The sequence below is a fragment of the Protomyctophum parallelum genome, assembly GCF_964188405.1.
Source record: "Protomyctophum parallelum genome assembly, chromosome: 15".
Classification (NCBI taxonomy): Eukaryota; Metazoa; Chordata; class Actinopteri; order Myctophiformes; family Myctophidae; genus Protomyctophum; species Protomyctophum parallelum.
Window position 1 is genome coordinate 10,138,785 of NC_139710.1, and position 15,671 is coordinate 10,154,455.

Sequence of the window (15,671 nt, forward strand, 5' to 3'; positions counted from 1 at the left end):
GAGGATACTAAAACAGCGATATTCAGTTACACTTCATACCAATGATACTGTGCGGGTGTAGGTATGTTAAGTGATAACCACTTTCAACATGGCATTATAGGCAAAAGCTTTCTAAATCTTTCAAATTTTCCAAACATCTACAAGCTTGTAGGTCAACAATCTTTGCTATTTGTTGTACAACAAAGTATTTATAGTGCTTAAGTGGCATTCTGGACTAGACCTGTCTGGCTGGAAACATTGTGGTTGCAAGGACTGCATTTCTGACCTTTCAGATACAGGACTGTGTCACAGTCATTACCCGGTGATTGAGAGATTATTTATTCTGTACTTACTCTGTATAAACATACTATTTTAACTAGTGATGCCCCAAATATTCAGCCGCAGAAAATGTTCGGTTTCGGCCCGAATAGGCAGAAAATATATCACCGAATAGTGTATGCAATTAATGCATTCAAAAGGGCTGAATAAATGTTTTATGGACCCATAATAGTGATTATTATTTAAGTTAAGTTTTGCCATAATCATTTATTTTAAATAAATCAGGTAGCTTTAAGGTACGGCCATGACAGCAATGGTAGGAAAAAAGATGTATAATATTAATCATATTCGGATATTCGGTATTCGGTTTTCGGCCAACTGTTTCCTATAATTCGGTATTCGGTTTCGGGCAAGAATTTCAATTTCGGTGCATCCCTAATTTAGACTACTACACAGAGGTACATGCGTATCACTATCTTGGTGGTGTATCGAATCTTGTGGACCAGACCCATTTCAAGATGCTATACTCTGTCGTCAACCCTAAGCCATTCCAGCCTGTCAAATGGGCAGGGGTGAGGTGGGTTCGGGGAATGTAAAGTCCAGCATCCACCTCGTGTTTGATGTGGTCGCTCAAATAGAGGAGGCATGTGTCAGTGGAGTGAGGTGTTCTGAAGCCAGATACCTTTCAACCTGTTCATAGACTCTTCATTTTTTTTCCTTCACTTTCGAGATAGAGCTATAAGAATAGAAATAGGGCGGTATAGTTGCCGGGGTCTAATTTGCCCCCTTTCTTGTGCAGGGGGGTTAGTTTGAAATCTTGAGGGATCTGTCCCTGTTTGATGGAGAAGTTAATTATGTCAGTGGGTGATGATTGGAGAGGCTGTCTGGAAATTTGGAGAGTTCATTTTCAACAAGCATGTTTAGTCAAATTTAGTAAAATTAAAATTACGTTACTTTTTGGTATATAGTCTTTTTATTATTAAAATGTATTATTGTCTATATAAGCCTATACATACATTCATGAATCCACTTGCTGACCGGCTGTCACTATTGGGCAATTTTTTTATAGCGGTTTCTTGTGACCCTACCATTAACATCCTATGGCAGGGAAAATTGTGAAAAACAAAAATCCTGCAAATTGTTACACACTATCTCTATAGTCATGTGTTCAAATCCAGTGCGCGGCGCACCGGGTGTGCCGAGTGCCCGCACTGAGCGACCCTACCCTGAAGCTGGGGTTGTCCGGTGTGATTCATATGAATGCGTCACAGCTGTGGTCGTTCGTAAATTAGGCACACTGAACCATAGAGTATATATATCTATAGAGAAGACACCCGAGTTCTCCTCCCATCCACTTGCATTGAGTTGCTCAAAAGCGCATGAGGCGGATTCACTCCTCCTTCCTGGTAGGAACAGAGTGCATTCTGGGACGGATTGCAATGGTGAGTGGCCCCAAACCTTAGAGTATATAATATATATGAATAGAGAAGGCACCCAGAGGAAACCCTGAGGCGAAATGGACATAGTGGCCGAATGAAGGTATTGCAGCCTGGCCCCAAACACATGAACGCGCTGTCCGTTGACTATCATTGTACACGTTCACGACGGACAACGCTCGTGCGCGTTCAACGGCAGCGCGTTCATGTGTTTGGGGCCACTCACCATTGCAATCCGTCCCAGAATGCACTCTGTTCCTACCAGGAAGGAGGAGTGAAATCGCCTCATGCGCTTTTGAGCAACTTAATGCAAGTGGATGGAAGGAGAACTCGGGTGTCTTCTCTATTCATATATATACTCTAAGCCCCAAACACATGAACGCGCTGCCGTTGAACGCGCACGAGCGCTGTCCGTCGTGAACGTGTACAATGATAGTCAACGGACAGCGCGTTCATGTGTTTGGGGCCAGGCTGCAATACCTTCATTCGGCCACTATGTCCATTTCGCCTCAAGATTTCCTCTGGGTGCCTTCTCTATAAATATATATACTCTAAGCACTGAACGCACTCTGTGACGTCACCGCCCACCACACTCAACAAACTGACCACATTCCCGGTGCGCATTTCCGAACGCGCCCATAGGCTGAGGAATATATCCCAACCTTTTCACATTGGCCTGTTATAGTGCCACCAACAGGTGGATTTTTGCAAAAAACATTTTTGGAATAAAATGCCTCAAATCATGAACGCAGCATGCAATTTACGTGAAATCTTTCACAGACGTTCCTAGGAATATATCCCACCCTTTCCACATTGGCCTGTTATAGTGCCACCTACAGGAGGATTTTTGAAAAACAATTTTTTGGAACAAATTGCCTCAAAACATCAAATCCAAGGCGTAAGAAGAAATGGCACCCTTTTCACATTGGCCTATTATAGCACCACCAGGAGGCCACAACCTGCCCTGCCCTGGTGGAGACCTAGCTGTGCCCCGAGGGGCACTTTATCAAGTTTTAGTTGTAGAGGCCAAGTATAACGTTTTAAGGCATATTTGTCATTATTAGCCAGGGATCCTTTTAAATGGAATATTTACCTTCAAACACATGAGGGCAGTATTGCACTTTTTATTTTATTTAAACTTTATTTAACCAGTTAAAACCACATTGAGACTAAAGTGTCTTTTACAAGTGTGAACCCTGAACTGGTCAAGCGAAGAGCCAAATAATGTTACACAGCTCTGCCAATACCAACATTACAGGACATCATTTAGGACAGATAAAAAAAATTTAAGCACAGTAGCCTATCCACTACCTAAGACGCGCTCAAGGAAAAAAACTAAAAGACTAATAATGTTTGCTACTGAACTAATAGGTAGGACTAGAGCAACATTATTGGCGTGTGTGTGTGTGTGTGTGTGTGTGTGTGTGTGTGTGTGTGTGTGTGTGTGTGTGTGTGTGTGTGTGTGTGTGTGTGTGTGTGTGTGTGTGTGTGTGTGTGTGTGTGTGTGTGTGTGTGTGTGGAAACTTTTCCCACTAGGCCGAGGAAGAAATGCCACTGGAACATTTTCAACTCGGCCTCATGGTGGCGCTATAACTGGCCCATTAGTGTTTTTACCTCTAACTGCACGGAACTGTGTATAACTTTGTATGCCAACTCCCTAGAGGAGGAAGAAATGCCACTGGAACATTTTCAACTCAGCCTCATGGTGGCGCTATAACTGGCCCATTAGTGTTTTTACCTCTAACTGCACGGATACTGTATGTAAAACACATTTTCTAATATTACTCCTTCAGATTTTATCCAAATTTCACGCAAATCGGTACGCACTATGCATGCTATCCATAGTCATGTGATCAAGACGGGTTTGTTTGGTTTCTCATAATCCACCCTGATTGGCTTCAAAAGTTTTCCGGAGTAGCCCGCTTTGTAACCGGTTTGTACAAATCGCCACACCTACTCAACGCAGCGTCCGATTGCGGTGAAACTGTGCATGCATATTCCCACTAGGCTGAGGAAGAAATGCCACTTGACAGTTTTCAAATCAGCCTCATGGTGGCGCTACAACAGGCCAAGCCTTGTCACCCACCCACACACACACACACACACACACACACACACACACACACACACACGCCTAAACATTTTGCCAAACATCACACACTCCTATCCTCCTGGTGGAGACCTGTGCCCAGATCAAGGGCACCTTTTCTAGTTTCATATAAGTGGAAGCAGGAGCAGTGTCTGGGAAATGTGCCTATGACAATCCTTTTAAAAGTCACTAGGGGAATGACAGAAGCCAGTTTGAGTCTGGTTTGTAGGTCATTCCAAGACCAGAGCCCCAAAAACACAAGGCTTTTATTTCGTCCTTTTTTTCCTCACTCAGATTTGATTGTTCGTACGACACTTACAACATAGCGCAGCCAAGCATTTGATCTGACGTTACGTGCCTATATACATGCTACTCTATGTATAAAGGCTACTGTAGAGTAGCACAGAAAAAAGCTAACACATTTCTATTTGTAATTGTAATATTTAGCTTTCACTTATATCTGCACTTGATTTATTTGTTAATTTAATAAATGTGTATATTTGTGCGTGTCAGATATTGAGTAGTCTCGGAAACCCAGGTCAGTCCACTTTTCAGTCAGTCTTCACTCTTCAGACATTCTCCACGGATGCATAAGAGAGGATTTGTGCATTTTTGTGCAGGATTTTGTGCATTTTCCCAAAAACGAATTCATGTTTTATCAAAGATGTTTCAAAAGTAGCCGAAATACAAACTCAAAAAGGGCAGTAATTGAATGCATTGTGATCTTGTAGATCAGCTATCCCAAACAAAGTATAAAAGAGGGTTAAAGTGGTTAAACTGTTCCTTGTTTTGCTGTGGAGAATTGAATAAAAAGTCATTTTGCGAATTAAATATAAGCACTCAAATATGCCTATAGAGTTCTCTTAGTGTTGCGTTACCTAAGAACAAAGCATAGCTAAAACATATTGTATGTCAGAATCTTTGTAAAAACAGCATACTGTAAGTGGGTCCTAAGAAAACATTTCTTCTTAAGAATGGTTGGTGAAAGACGTGGGTACTTATAGTATTGTTGTAATTACCGTGGCAGTACGTAACCTCACTGACTGAGATAAGTTCATAAAACACTAAGGAAGGAATGCTCAGCAGCATAGAAAAGCCTTTCTCAGTGTACGATTGTTTTGGGCCCAAACGGCATGCACAACAATCACACAACGGTCAATACTGATAATTACCATTAGGAAGATGCTGCTGAACATGTTGAGGAACAAAACATAGGAGGTGAACTTGCACATGAAAGGTCCAAAGTTCCAAGATCTTGTTGTTTGTAGACTGATGTTGAAAGGGAGAGTTGCACAGAAGATGAAGTCAGAGAGGGCCAGGCTGAGGTACCACGTTGTATTGACTGTCTTCTTTTTTATCTTGAAGGCAACAACCCAGATAACCACACCATTCCCCAAAATCCCTAGCAGGAAGATGATCACATTTATCACAACCATGGTGACACACCCAGCTTCGTTGATGCACAATGGTGAAGTTGAATTCGAAGGCCTGGCCCTATATGTAATGTAACTGTATTCATAATCTTCAACAGTGGTAGGTAACAGAGTCTGCGATGTCACAGACGTCATGGTAGGCAACGGTGATGACAAAGATGTGCACTGCTGTAGAAAAGGAAATACAATATGTTCAAGTAAAGTACAGTTTTTGTCACAACACAAGCATGTGCGATGCTTGAAGTTTTGCACATTTTTAAGGCTGCAGTTAAATGTTTTACCCCATAGTTTACCACTGTAGATTTAGGGGACATGCCTTTCTTTTTACTATAATGAGTCAGAAATGTAAAAAGAACCACCACTCATCCGCTGAAAGAACTTAAGTGAGGTGCTCGAGCCACAAGGGGAACATGAGAAAAATAAAGGGATCAGATGTGCGCACAATCAATGTATTTATTTAGCAAGCTTTCGGTCTACTGACCTTCTTCAGGCAATGAGTCGAAATTAATATGTTGTCTCCAAATTTCCACTTCTGAGTTGAAAATATTCATCTGTGTGATGCTTTAAAATATTATTTTGATTCAAATAAAGAGAAAATTATGCTTTATAAGGGTCACACCAAACTTTAATAGGGTGGATTCTGCCAATGCTTTTCAATGGGAATGGAGTGGTTTGTTGCCAGTTAAGGATTTCTCCAAAATTACAAAAAACTAAAAAGTACCTTTTCAATAATTAATCTAAATCGAAATATTTACCTTAAAGTGCAGTCGAGAGTGTACCAGTGAGGATACCAAACGGAGATCAAGATTATACCAGTGAAAGAGGACACCAACGCAGAAGTGATATGAAATCAAATATCTTCACACTAAAGCAGAACAGATCTGGGTATGCAGTAGTAAATGAATGTCACTCTTATATATTTTGTACTTCACACACCCAGGTCTGATCAGCCTGTGGTGGGCCAACACCTGGATGTTTCGACCACTTATCAGTCACTGATAAGTGGCCGAAACATCCAATGAGGTCGGGGGCCGGGGCACACAACTGAAGATGTGTCGTAAGTTGCACCTAGGTGGCACCTTTCTGGCAAGATGGCTGCTGTCTGAATATCGTCAAAAGTCGACTATTAGTTTGGCAACTACAGATAATGGGGATAATGATTGCAATGGCATACAATGAGCCATACAATGGCATAAAATGAGCCATTGTATGCCTGATTGGACCATATCTCTGACACTTTTTATGCGTATGCAAATAAAACAGCAAATTGTGCCTGATTTGCTGGGACCAGATTACATACATGTATACACAGGAGCATTACCTTTAATCCTCCCATCACTAAAACATATCGTCATTACGTCACCATCGAAGACCAATTACACTCTGGCATTGGGTCCTTTAATACACATATTTCTTACGTCATCATTGAGAGCTAGTTATACATATACATATGTAATTTGTAAGTTGATTAGCGGTATACTGTGGTTACTTTGCACCAAAAATCGTCCCAGCCAACCCGCCACTTTTTATGCGTATGCAAATAAAACAGCAAATTGTGCCTGATTTGCTGGGACCAGATTACATACATGTATACACAGGAGCATTACCTTTAATCCTCCCAACACTAAAACATATCGTCATTACGTCACCATCGAAGACCAATTACATACACTCTGGCATTGGGTCCTTTAATACACATATTTCTTACGTCATCATTGAGAGCTAGTTACTTGCGCACACCATGTAATCTGGTCCCAGCAAATCAGGCACAATTTGATGGACATATATACACGCCATGTAATCTGGTCCCAGCAAATCAGGCACAATTTGCTGTTTTATTTGCATACGCATCAAAAGTGGCGGGTTGGCTGGGACGGTGCATACGAGCCGGGCGAAACTATTACTTGCGCGCTCTGCTTGCGCAAGTAATTAAGCCTTGCCGTGGGCAGGATCCTATCTCCTGTTTCTAAATGCATTCAAGTAAAGTGGTGTTTATTGCATTCAAGTAAAGTGGTGTTTATTGCATTAAGTACAGAGGTGTTTATTTTGACAAATGGAAACTTTGGGGGAAAAAAACCTTCCTGTTATTGCGACCACAGGTCTATGAAAACCGCACGCACTTCCTGTAAGAGGACGCATGTCACACTTTCCTGTTAACACACACACACACACCGTGCTATTGCAGTTTCGAGCAGCATTGGGCCAAACACATGAATGCGCACTAGGCTCCGCCCACTCCAGAAAGTGTCAGCTCCGGAGTAACAGCGGAGCGCTAAGCGACCCCGCATTATACCAGGAAATGTCGCATCAGGACTTTTGCTTATTCCTTAATTAATCTGTGTATATAAAATATAGATAGCCCTTAATAAGGCGTCTTACTGGTTGTGCTTTTAGGAAACAAGAATACAAGAACCGCCCCGCCGAGCGGTCGGCGTGAGGTCTGAAGAAAACAATGAGGGCAAGCGACCCGAGTATTTTTTCATTTCAAGGACCCTCATATTAATCTACCGTAAATTGTCCACGGATCTGAAAATATTATATAGGCCTACATATTCTCAATTGAAAATAACAGATCTACAAGTGTTGCAGTGCTTTTTTAGACCTGCTATTTTCAAATGGCCTATGTAAAGTTCTAAAACAGCCGCTTCTTTTGGACTTGGACTTGAACTGTTTATCTTGCAAAATCTGGCAACACTGGTCACAGCACAGCAACCTGTCAGAATGAAACACAGGACAGTAGTGGCTACAGCTAAGAGGAACACTGGAGGAACCTTCACCAAATTAGGTACAAATGGCCCCGGTCTACGTGTCAAAGTGTCCTTGACCACTTGACACTTAACTGCTCCCCAAGCACATACTATCGCTCACTGCTCCTATTGATAGTTACTGTATAGGATGGGTAAATGGACACATTTACAGTGACAAAAATACCCCAAAACTAATTGTTATTATCATTAAATGGTCTTGTGAGACATGTGACAATAATTCATCTGTAATTGCCTTCCAAAATCTGTGAGAAGGGCCTATTTTGTACAAAAAACATAATCACATGTTGAGGGGTATAGCATGCATCTCCAAAAGTGATGGGGGGGATGCACAAAGGTTGCACCATCTGGTATACAAACTCTTTCCCTCCATAGTCTTGGGCCAACACCCCAAAATGACAATGCCCTGGGTAGGAAACCCAGCCCGGTGGACCTTTGTGCACTTTTCTAGTATATAAATACTGCTGCTGCTGACACCTGAATAATTTCCCCCTGAGGATCATTAAAGGTTTATCTTATCTGATCTTTTTATGTAGCATCTAGATTTCAGTTATGTGAAATGTTTTTCACTGATGTTTTGGAAACAAATTTCCATCAATAAAATGAAATCTATTATCTCTGACAGTGCTAGTGTTATCAGTCCACATGTTCAAAACTGTTCAATCATTTTCATGCTCCATTCATTGGAGTAATACATAATGATATAATCCATATAATAATTATATAATACTAGTCCCGTTTGGGGATATAATATGAGTGCATTGTGAGTTCATTTCACCCAGGTGAAGGAGGGTCGGGATCTGTCCTTCCTCTGCCAGTAAAACCTACTTGAGTAGGTTAATAGATACGTTAACCTATTTACATATTTCAGCGCCAATTCCATCCTCACATTTTGAGCATGGAATATCTGGCACTTATTATATCCTGTCTTCGGCGCAATACATGGTAATTTTTCCGTCCTCAGATTTTGAGGACATTACTAAAATTATAAGTTAAATATAGTCTAGTTATATAGTTATAGTATATAATCCTCTTAACTAACTTTAAACCATGTACGTATAATACCTATACTCTGAACCTGTTGCATTTATGTCCTGCCGTATTGGTGTCACCCATATTCAATCCAAAATCATGACAAATATTTAAACTGGGATTTAAATAATATGGTAGGACTGGGATTTAAATAAGTAGGACAATTATTATGAGAAGAACTCCTGTGTTGGCTTTCAAGTCACTAAGAGGCAGCTAAGCCATGACCACTGTTATCTGACGCATAGAATTGTGGAGAAGCAAATAGCGGCGCACTGGCACCCTGATTCCATGAGAAGAACTGGCACCCTGATTCCATGAGAAGAACTGGCACCCTGATTCCATGAGAAGAACTGGCACCCTGATTCCATGAGAAGAACTGGCACCCTGATTCCATGAGAAGAACTGGCACCCTGATTCCATGCAGGGACTTGATGTGTGAGAGTTTCAGATGTGATGCTAGAGGGCATGTATTTGCTGTTGTATTATACTATATATATATCAAGAGGAGGCAGCTTCCATACAGATGGGAACCTCATGCATAATTACCACATTTTGGGCTTGCAATGATTAATCAAACCATTAGATGCCCCTCATCTACCACCTGCCAGCTGCTATACAAATAATATTTACCATCAATTTCTTCTTTCTTTTTTTACATTTCATGCTGTTCAGTAATAAATCAGTGATGCTAATAGCCTGCACCGAGTACAGAACCTTGGGGACACCACAGGTGACACGTTGGGTCCGGTATTTTGCACCTCCCAAGGAGACGCACTCTGTTCTTTCAGTGATGTAGGATTTGAACCATTGTCATTGTCCATTTTATGTTACTTCCCCTACTAACCCTAGACTGGGGGTCGTAACACTCACCTACTGTATGGCATTCCAAAATACAGATTATTGTAGGCCTAGGTACTCTTGCACTTGATGTCTGATGATGGTTGTTCAGCAAACAAAGTTTTTGTTTTAGGAAAATTCAGAGAAGGCGTGGCAGTTACGTTGGAGAACGATACGATATCCATAAGTAACTGTTTATGTATTTTGTTTATTGTGTATCATTGTGTATGTAAATGTTGTGTCTTGTAAGCCTGTGCAGGCTGGGCATCTATCTATCTAACTATATCTATCTATCTATCTATCTATCTATCTATCTATCTATCTATCTAGCATAAAGCTGAGTTTGATTTGACGGGGGAAGTTGGAGTTCTATACACTGGCCATGCCGTTCAGGGCCTTCCTCACTTAAAAAAATAATGTTTTTGGCTTTATTGATAGGAGTTAGTGAAGACAGACAGGAGGTTGGTTAGGAGACATGCAGCAAAGGTTGTCATGAACGGGACTCGAACATGCAACTCGCTGTCAGGCCAAAACCAGGCCAAAAAGGAGCTCCTGAGCTTGAAAATAATTGTACCATATTATCGTGAGCATTTGTGAGGACCAATTATATGAGGATGAAAATGGTTGAAGTCGTCGTCTTTTAAGTGTGTGTGTGTGTGTGTGTGTGTGTGTGTGTGTGTGTGTGTGTGTGTGTGTGTGTGTGTGTGTGTGTGTGTGTGTGTGTGTGTGTGTGTGTGTGTGCGAGAGGAGTATTTGGGCATCCTTTTCTTCAAGTATCAATTAACTTACTGTTTATCATCAGTCAGGGTATGGGAACTTATGATATTGTCACATTTATAATAAATTCAACATAAGTATATAAGTATTTTATGAAAGGTTAAGACGGGCTGGGAGAGTCCAGTAATTTAAATGCAGTAGTGAAAGCATCCAGACTTCCAGAGGATGGACATATTGTGAAACTGCTGTGATCAGCTGCTTGTCAAAAAGGAGATGTAATGTTGATTGACATATTGGGATTGGGGGACAACACGGCTGAGAGCATAATGTGATTCAGACAGCATCAAGTCAGCATCAAGTCAGCACACAACACATTACAGTAAGTATCTTAACTATCGAACAAAATGTTTTGATCCTGTTCAAGTACATCCTCTGGGATGACAGGCTTGTCATTTTAAACATAATAGTTTTCTTTTTACAGGAAATTTGACTCTTAATACCATACATCACCACAATGGATATGGATTATGATCCAACACTTTACGATGACTATGAATACGTCTATGATAACTCTACACCACATGAGGAAGCCGTTGTCACGCACAATGCAACGTGTTTCAAGGAGGCTTCATGTATCACTCTGCTGGTGATCAATGTGCTAATTTTTCTCCTGGGGATCTGTGGCAATGGTGTGGTGATCTGGATTGCTGGCTGTAAAATGAAAACGACAGTCAACACTACCTGGTACCTCAGTCTTGCAATCTCTGACTTTATTTTCTGCACCTTTCTACCGTTTAACATCACTCACATTGTAACAAAAGACTGGAAATTCGGGCTAGTCATGTGCAAGTTCTCCTCCTTCGTGATGTTCCTGAACATGTTCAGCAGCATCTTCCTGCTGGTCATCATCAGTGTTGATCGTTGTGTGTCGGTCATGTGTCCAGTGTGGGCCCAGAACCACCGCACGATTAGGAAGGCGTCTGTGGCTGTTGTCTTAGCCTGGCTTGTCGCCATTGTGCTAAGCTTGCCAGCTATGATTTTTCGGGACATTGCTACCTATCTGGGGAAGACGATATGCTTCAACAAATATACAGCTCATGAACACAGCCACAAAACCATCGCAGTAAGCCGCTTCATTGGAGGGTTTGTTATCCCGCTCTTCATCATCCTAATCTGCTACTCCATCATTATGGTGAGACTTCGGTCGAGTAGGATGAACAGGTCTTCCAAGCCCTTCAAAGTGATGACAGCCCTCATCGGCACGTTCGTCTTGTGTTGGCTGCCGTACCATGTATTCGTTCTACTGGAGCAGAACCCCCATTATCACAACGAGAACATTAAGATCGGGCTTACAGTGGGCACATCGGTGGCTACAGCCAACAGTTTCCTGAACCCGGTACTGTATGTGTTCATGGGTGGTGATTTCAAGCAGAAGTTCAAGAGTTCCGTGCTGTCTAAGATTGAAAATGCTATAGGGGAGGATGGCCGCACAACCAGCCGATATCTCTCCAGGTCGAGCTCTATGGACGGCAGAGCTTCCACACACATCTAGTATCAAAGTATGGCTAAATGGGGATCTGTAGTGCTAATGCACACAGTACATGGTCCTTTCATCTGTAGTGCTAATGCACACAGTACATGGTCCTTTCATCTGTAGTGCTAATGCACACAGTACATGGTCCTTTCATCTGTAGTGCTAATGCACACAGTACATGGTCCTTTCATCTGTAGTGCTAATGCACACAGTACATGGTCCTTAGTGCTAATGCACAGTACATGGTCCTTTCATGCTATAGTATAACAGATGTCACACATTTTGTAAGTGTGACACCAATACATATTCACATTATGTTTTATAGGGATTTTAGGGAAATGAGCTGCACTATGTAGTTTAAAATTGATGATTGGATTATAAGAGAGGAAGTAATTCAGTAGTGGAATGTTTGGCTTAAAGGACAACTTTAGTTTTTTTTCAGTTCATATTTTAGGTTGTTATTTGACAAAGTCAAGGAGCAGTGTTATTATTATTTTCATTTACAGCCTTCATTTACACAATGTTACGGTGATTTCTTTATTATTATTTACTATACTCCTACTAGACCCCAGTCAATTACAACTGGCCACAAAAGATCACAGGATCAATTGAATGTGAAGAAGGAGCGGGGGCTCCCATACTGTGTGTTGTAGGCTCAATCGTCAGTTTCCTCCTTCACATTCAGTAGATCCCGTGATCTTTTGTGGCCAGATGTAATTTCTCAAAAATAGCTAAAATCATTCAAACGAAATGAACAGCAAATGAAAAAAGTTTAACACTCATCTTTTACTTTGTGTCTGCGCGCGCCAGTGTTTTTTTTAAAATCTGCGAATGGCAACAAACCGCTCCATTCACATTGAAAAGCTTTGGCAGAATCCACCACATTAACAGAATCTTAATTCAAGAAGACACCAATGCAATTGAGTTTTTACATTCATCTCTTGGAAATGTCACAAGAAGTACAAGAATCACTTACGGTCATTTGTAGATAATTAAAATTGTACATTTTGAGAGAGAGAGAATGAGAGATCCATTCATGATTTGATTGATATAATTTGTATCTAGAAAACTAATATTGTATTTTGGGTAGATGTACTTGCTGTAAATGTCTTCTGGATCAGAACACACACACACACACACACACACACACACACACACACACACACACACACACACACACAGACACACAGACACACAGAGAGAGAGACACACACACACACACACACACACACACACACACACACACACACACACACACACACACATACATACATACATACACATACTCTGTCATGGGGTGTAATATGTTATACTGTATAACATTATAATATAATTTATGTACCATTTTGTATTCCTATTGCGGAGTGACACATTAATAAAGGTTTATCTAGCTACAGTATCTGTCCATCCATTCATCCATCTCTATGTAGGCCCACTTGAAAATCTCAAATGATATCTTTGACTCCTCTGTGAACATTTGGAGGCTCATTTGCAATATCATGTCACTGTACTCTTTAACAGAATCCATTAAAAAAAAAAATCGTGGGGGAAAAAAGAAAAGAAAAACATCCACGGACACAATCAATTTGCATTGCATCAGTCTTCAATCCTACGTTATAAACAATAAAATCCATGTATAAATTGTCGTAGAAACACGATCGGAAAAAAATGATAATAACACACAAACACACAAGAGTCATGACTGCTAACGTCGTTGAAGTGGGATGTCCCTAGGACCCATCTAAAAGATCACCGGTCCCAGGCAACAGAAAGCAACAGAAAAAAAGGAAATGAACTGGGGTAAAGAAAAAAAAAGAGAAGTAAAAATATAAGTGAAGTGACTGCCTTTCATTTACTACTGCATAGCCAGATCTGTTCTGAAGTGAGCTTGTGTGAGGTGAGTGATTTTATTATTTTGTCATCTTCCACTGGTCTACTCATGATTGCACTTTAAATTTAATTGTTAATTTAAATTTAAATTTTAGCTCATTAAGCATGTTTTTTAAGCGGTTAAAGGTGAAAATGACACTAAATGTTAATTTTAACTCAGTTTATCGTTTTTTTTTTTTTTTTTCTGTAGCACAAAACGTGCAACTGAAATAAATGTTTAAAAAATGTACATTACTTGAACATATCAATGCATTTCCTTTTCTACAGCAGTGCACCATTACATCTGTGTCGTCACTGTTACCTACTGTACCATGACATCTGTGACATCGCAAACTCCGTTACTTACCAGTAACGTAGATGACGTTACGACGACGATCGATTATGATTACACTACTGCAGAAGATGGGCCTTTCAATAACATTTCACCTTTGTGCATTAACGAAGCTGGGTGTGTCACCATGGTTGTGATAAATGTGATCATCTTCCTGCTAGGCATTTTGGGGAATGGTGTGGTTATCTGGGTTGTTGCCTTCAAGATAAAAAAGAAGACAGTCAATACAACGTGGTACCTCAGCCTGGCCCTCTCTGACTTCATCTTCTGTGCAACTCTCCCTTTCAACATCAGTCTACAAACAACAAGATCTTGGAACTTTGGACCTTTCATGTGCAAGTTCACCTCCTATGTTTTGTTCCTCAACATGTTCAGCAGCATCTTCCTAATGGTAATTATCAGTATTGACCGTTGTGTGATTGTTGTGCATGCCGTTTGGGCCCAAAACCATCGTACACTGAGAAAGGCTGCAGTTGCAGTTGTTGTTGCCTGGCTCTTTTCTATGCTGCTGAGCATTCCTTCCTTAGTGTTTCGTGATGTTACCTCAGTCAATGATGTTACACAATGCTACACCGATTACGGTGAGAACGACAAGAAAATTACCCACATCTTTCGTTTTGTTCTAGGCTTTGTATTTCCACTGATAATCATCACTGTGTGTTATATGGTTATCATTGTAAGGCTACAGAAAAAAATCGCTAAGTCCAGCACTAAGCCCTTCAAAGTTATGACTGCCCTGATAGTCACATTTGTCATCTCTTGGCTTCCATACCATATCTTTATGTTACTAGCCATCAACCCCAGTCAGAATCACCAGACTGGAAATATAAAAATATATGAAAATATATCGGTGGCTCTTGCATCCGCAAACAGTTGCATGAACCCATTTCTTTATGCATTCATGGGCAAAGATGTGAAACAGAAATTGTTTAGCTGTTTTGCTTCAAAATTGGAAAGTGCTTTCAGCGAAGACAGGTCCTCTGGAAGTAGAGCAACGGGTAGAACAGAAATATCTCAGATTTAGAGACGAGAATATTCTCATTTGATACATCAACGTCTTGCCAATATTGTTTGTATAATTTTATTTTTTACTTGAAATAATTTAGCCAACAAATATTTGCATCAAATTTAGATCACTGTATTGACAAGCAAAGTGGGAATTTTAGGTCGGCCTGATCCTTTTTTTTTTTTTTTAAGATATTTTTTTGCGGCTTACGCCTTTTATTGATTTTTGAAGGGACAGACAGTAGGCTGACAGGAAACGGGAGAGAGATGGGGGGATGACATGCAGTAAAGGCCGTGTCGGGTCCGGGAGTCGAACCCGCGGCACACTGCGACTGGATTACCAG

The 15,671-nt window shown here is 40.8% G+C and overlaps 2 protein-coding genes across 2 annotated transcripts; both read left to right on the plus strand.

Annotated features, from left to right (window-relative positions):
- The first annotated feature begins 10,916 nt into the window (after positions 1–10,916).
- Positions 10,917–13,322, plus strand: cmklr1 (chemokine-like receptor 1). Its single transcript, XM_083784072.1, has 2 exons — positions 10,917–10,946; positions 11,035–13,322. The coding sequence occupies exon 2, from the start codon at positions 11,082–11,084 to the stop codon at positions 12,117–12,119; it is 1,038 nt and encodes a 345-aa protein (XP_083640198.1). The 5' UTR covers positions 10,917–10,946; positions 11,035–11,081; the 3' UTR covers positions 12,120–13,322.
- A 334-nt stretch (positions 13,323–13,656) lies between these two features.
- LOC310872852 (chemerin-like receptor 1) lies at positions 13,657–15,488 on the plus strand. Its single transcript, XM_083785023.1, has 2 exons — positions 13,657–13,998; positions 14,259–15,488. Exon 2 carries the CDS (start codon positions 14,303–14,305, stop codon positions 15,344–15,346), a length of 1,044 nt encoding a protein of 347 aa, XP_083641149.1. The 5' UTR covers positions 13,657–13,998; positions 14,259–14,302; the 3' UTR covers positions 15,347–15,488.
- Positions 15,489–15,671: the final 183 nt, after the last annotated feature.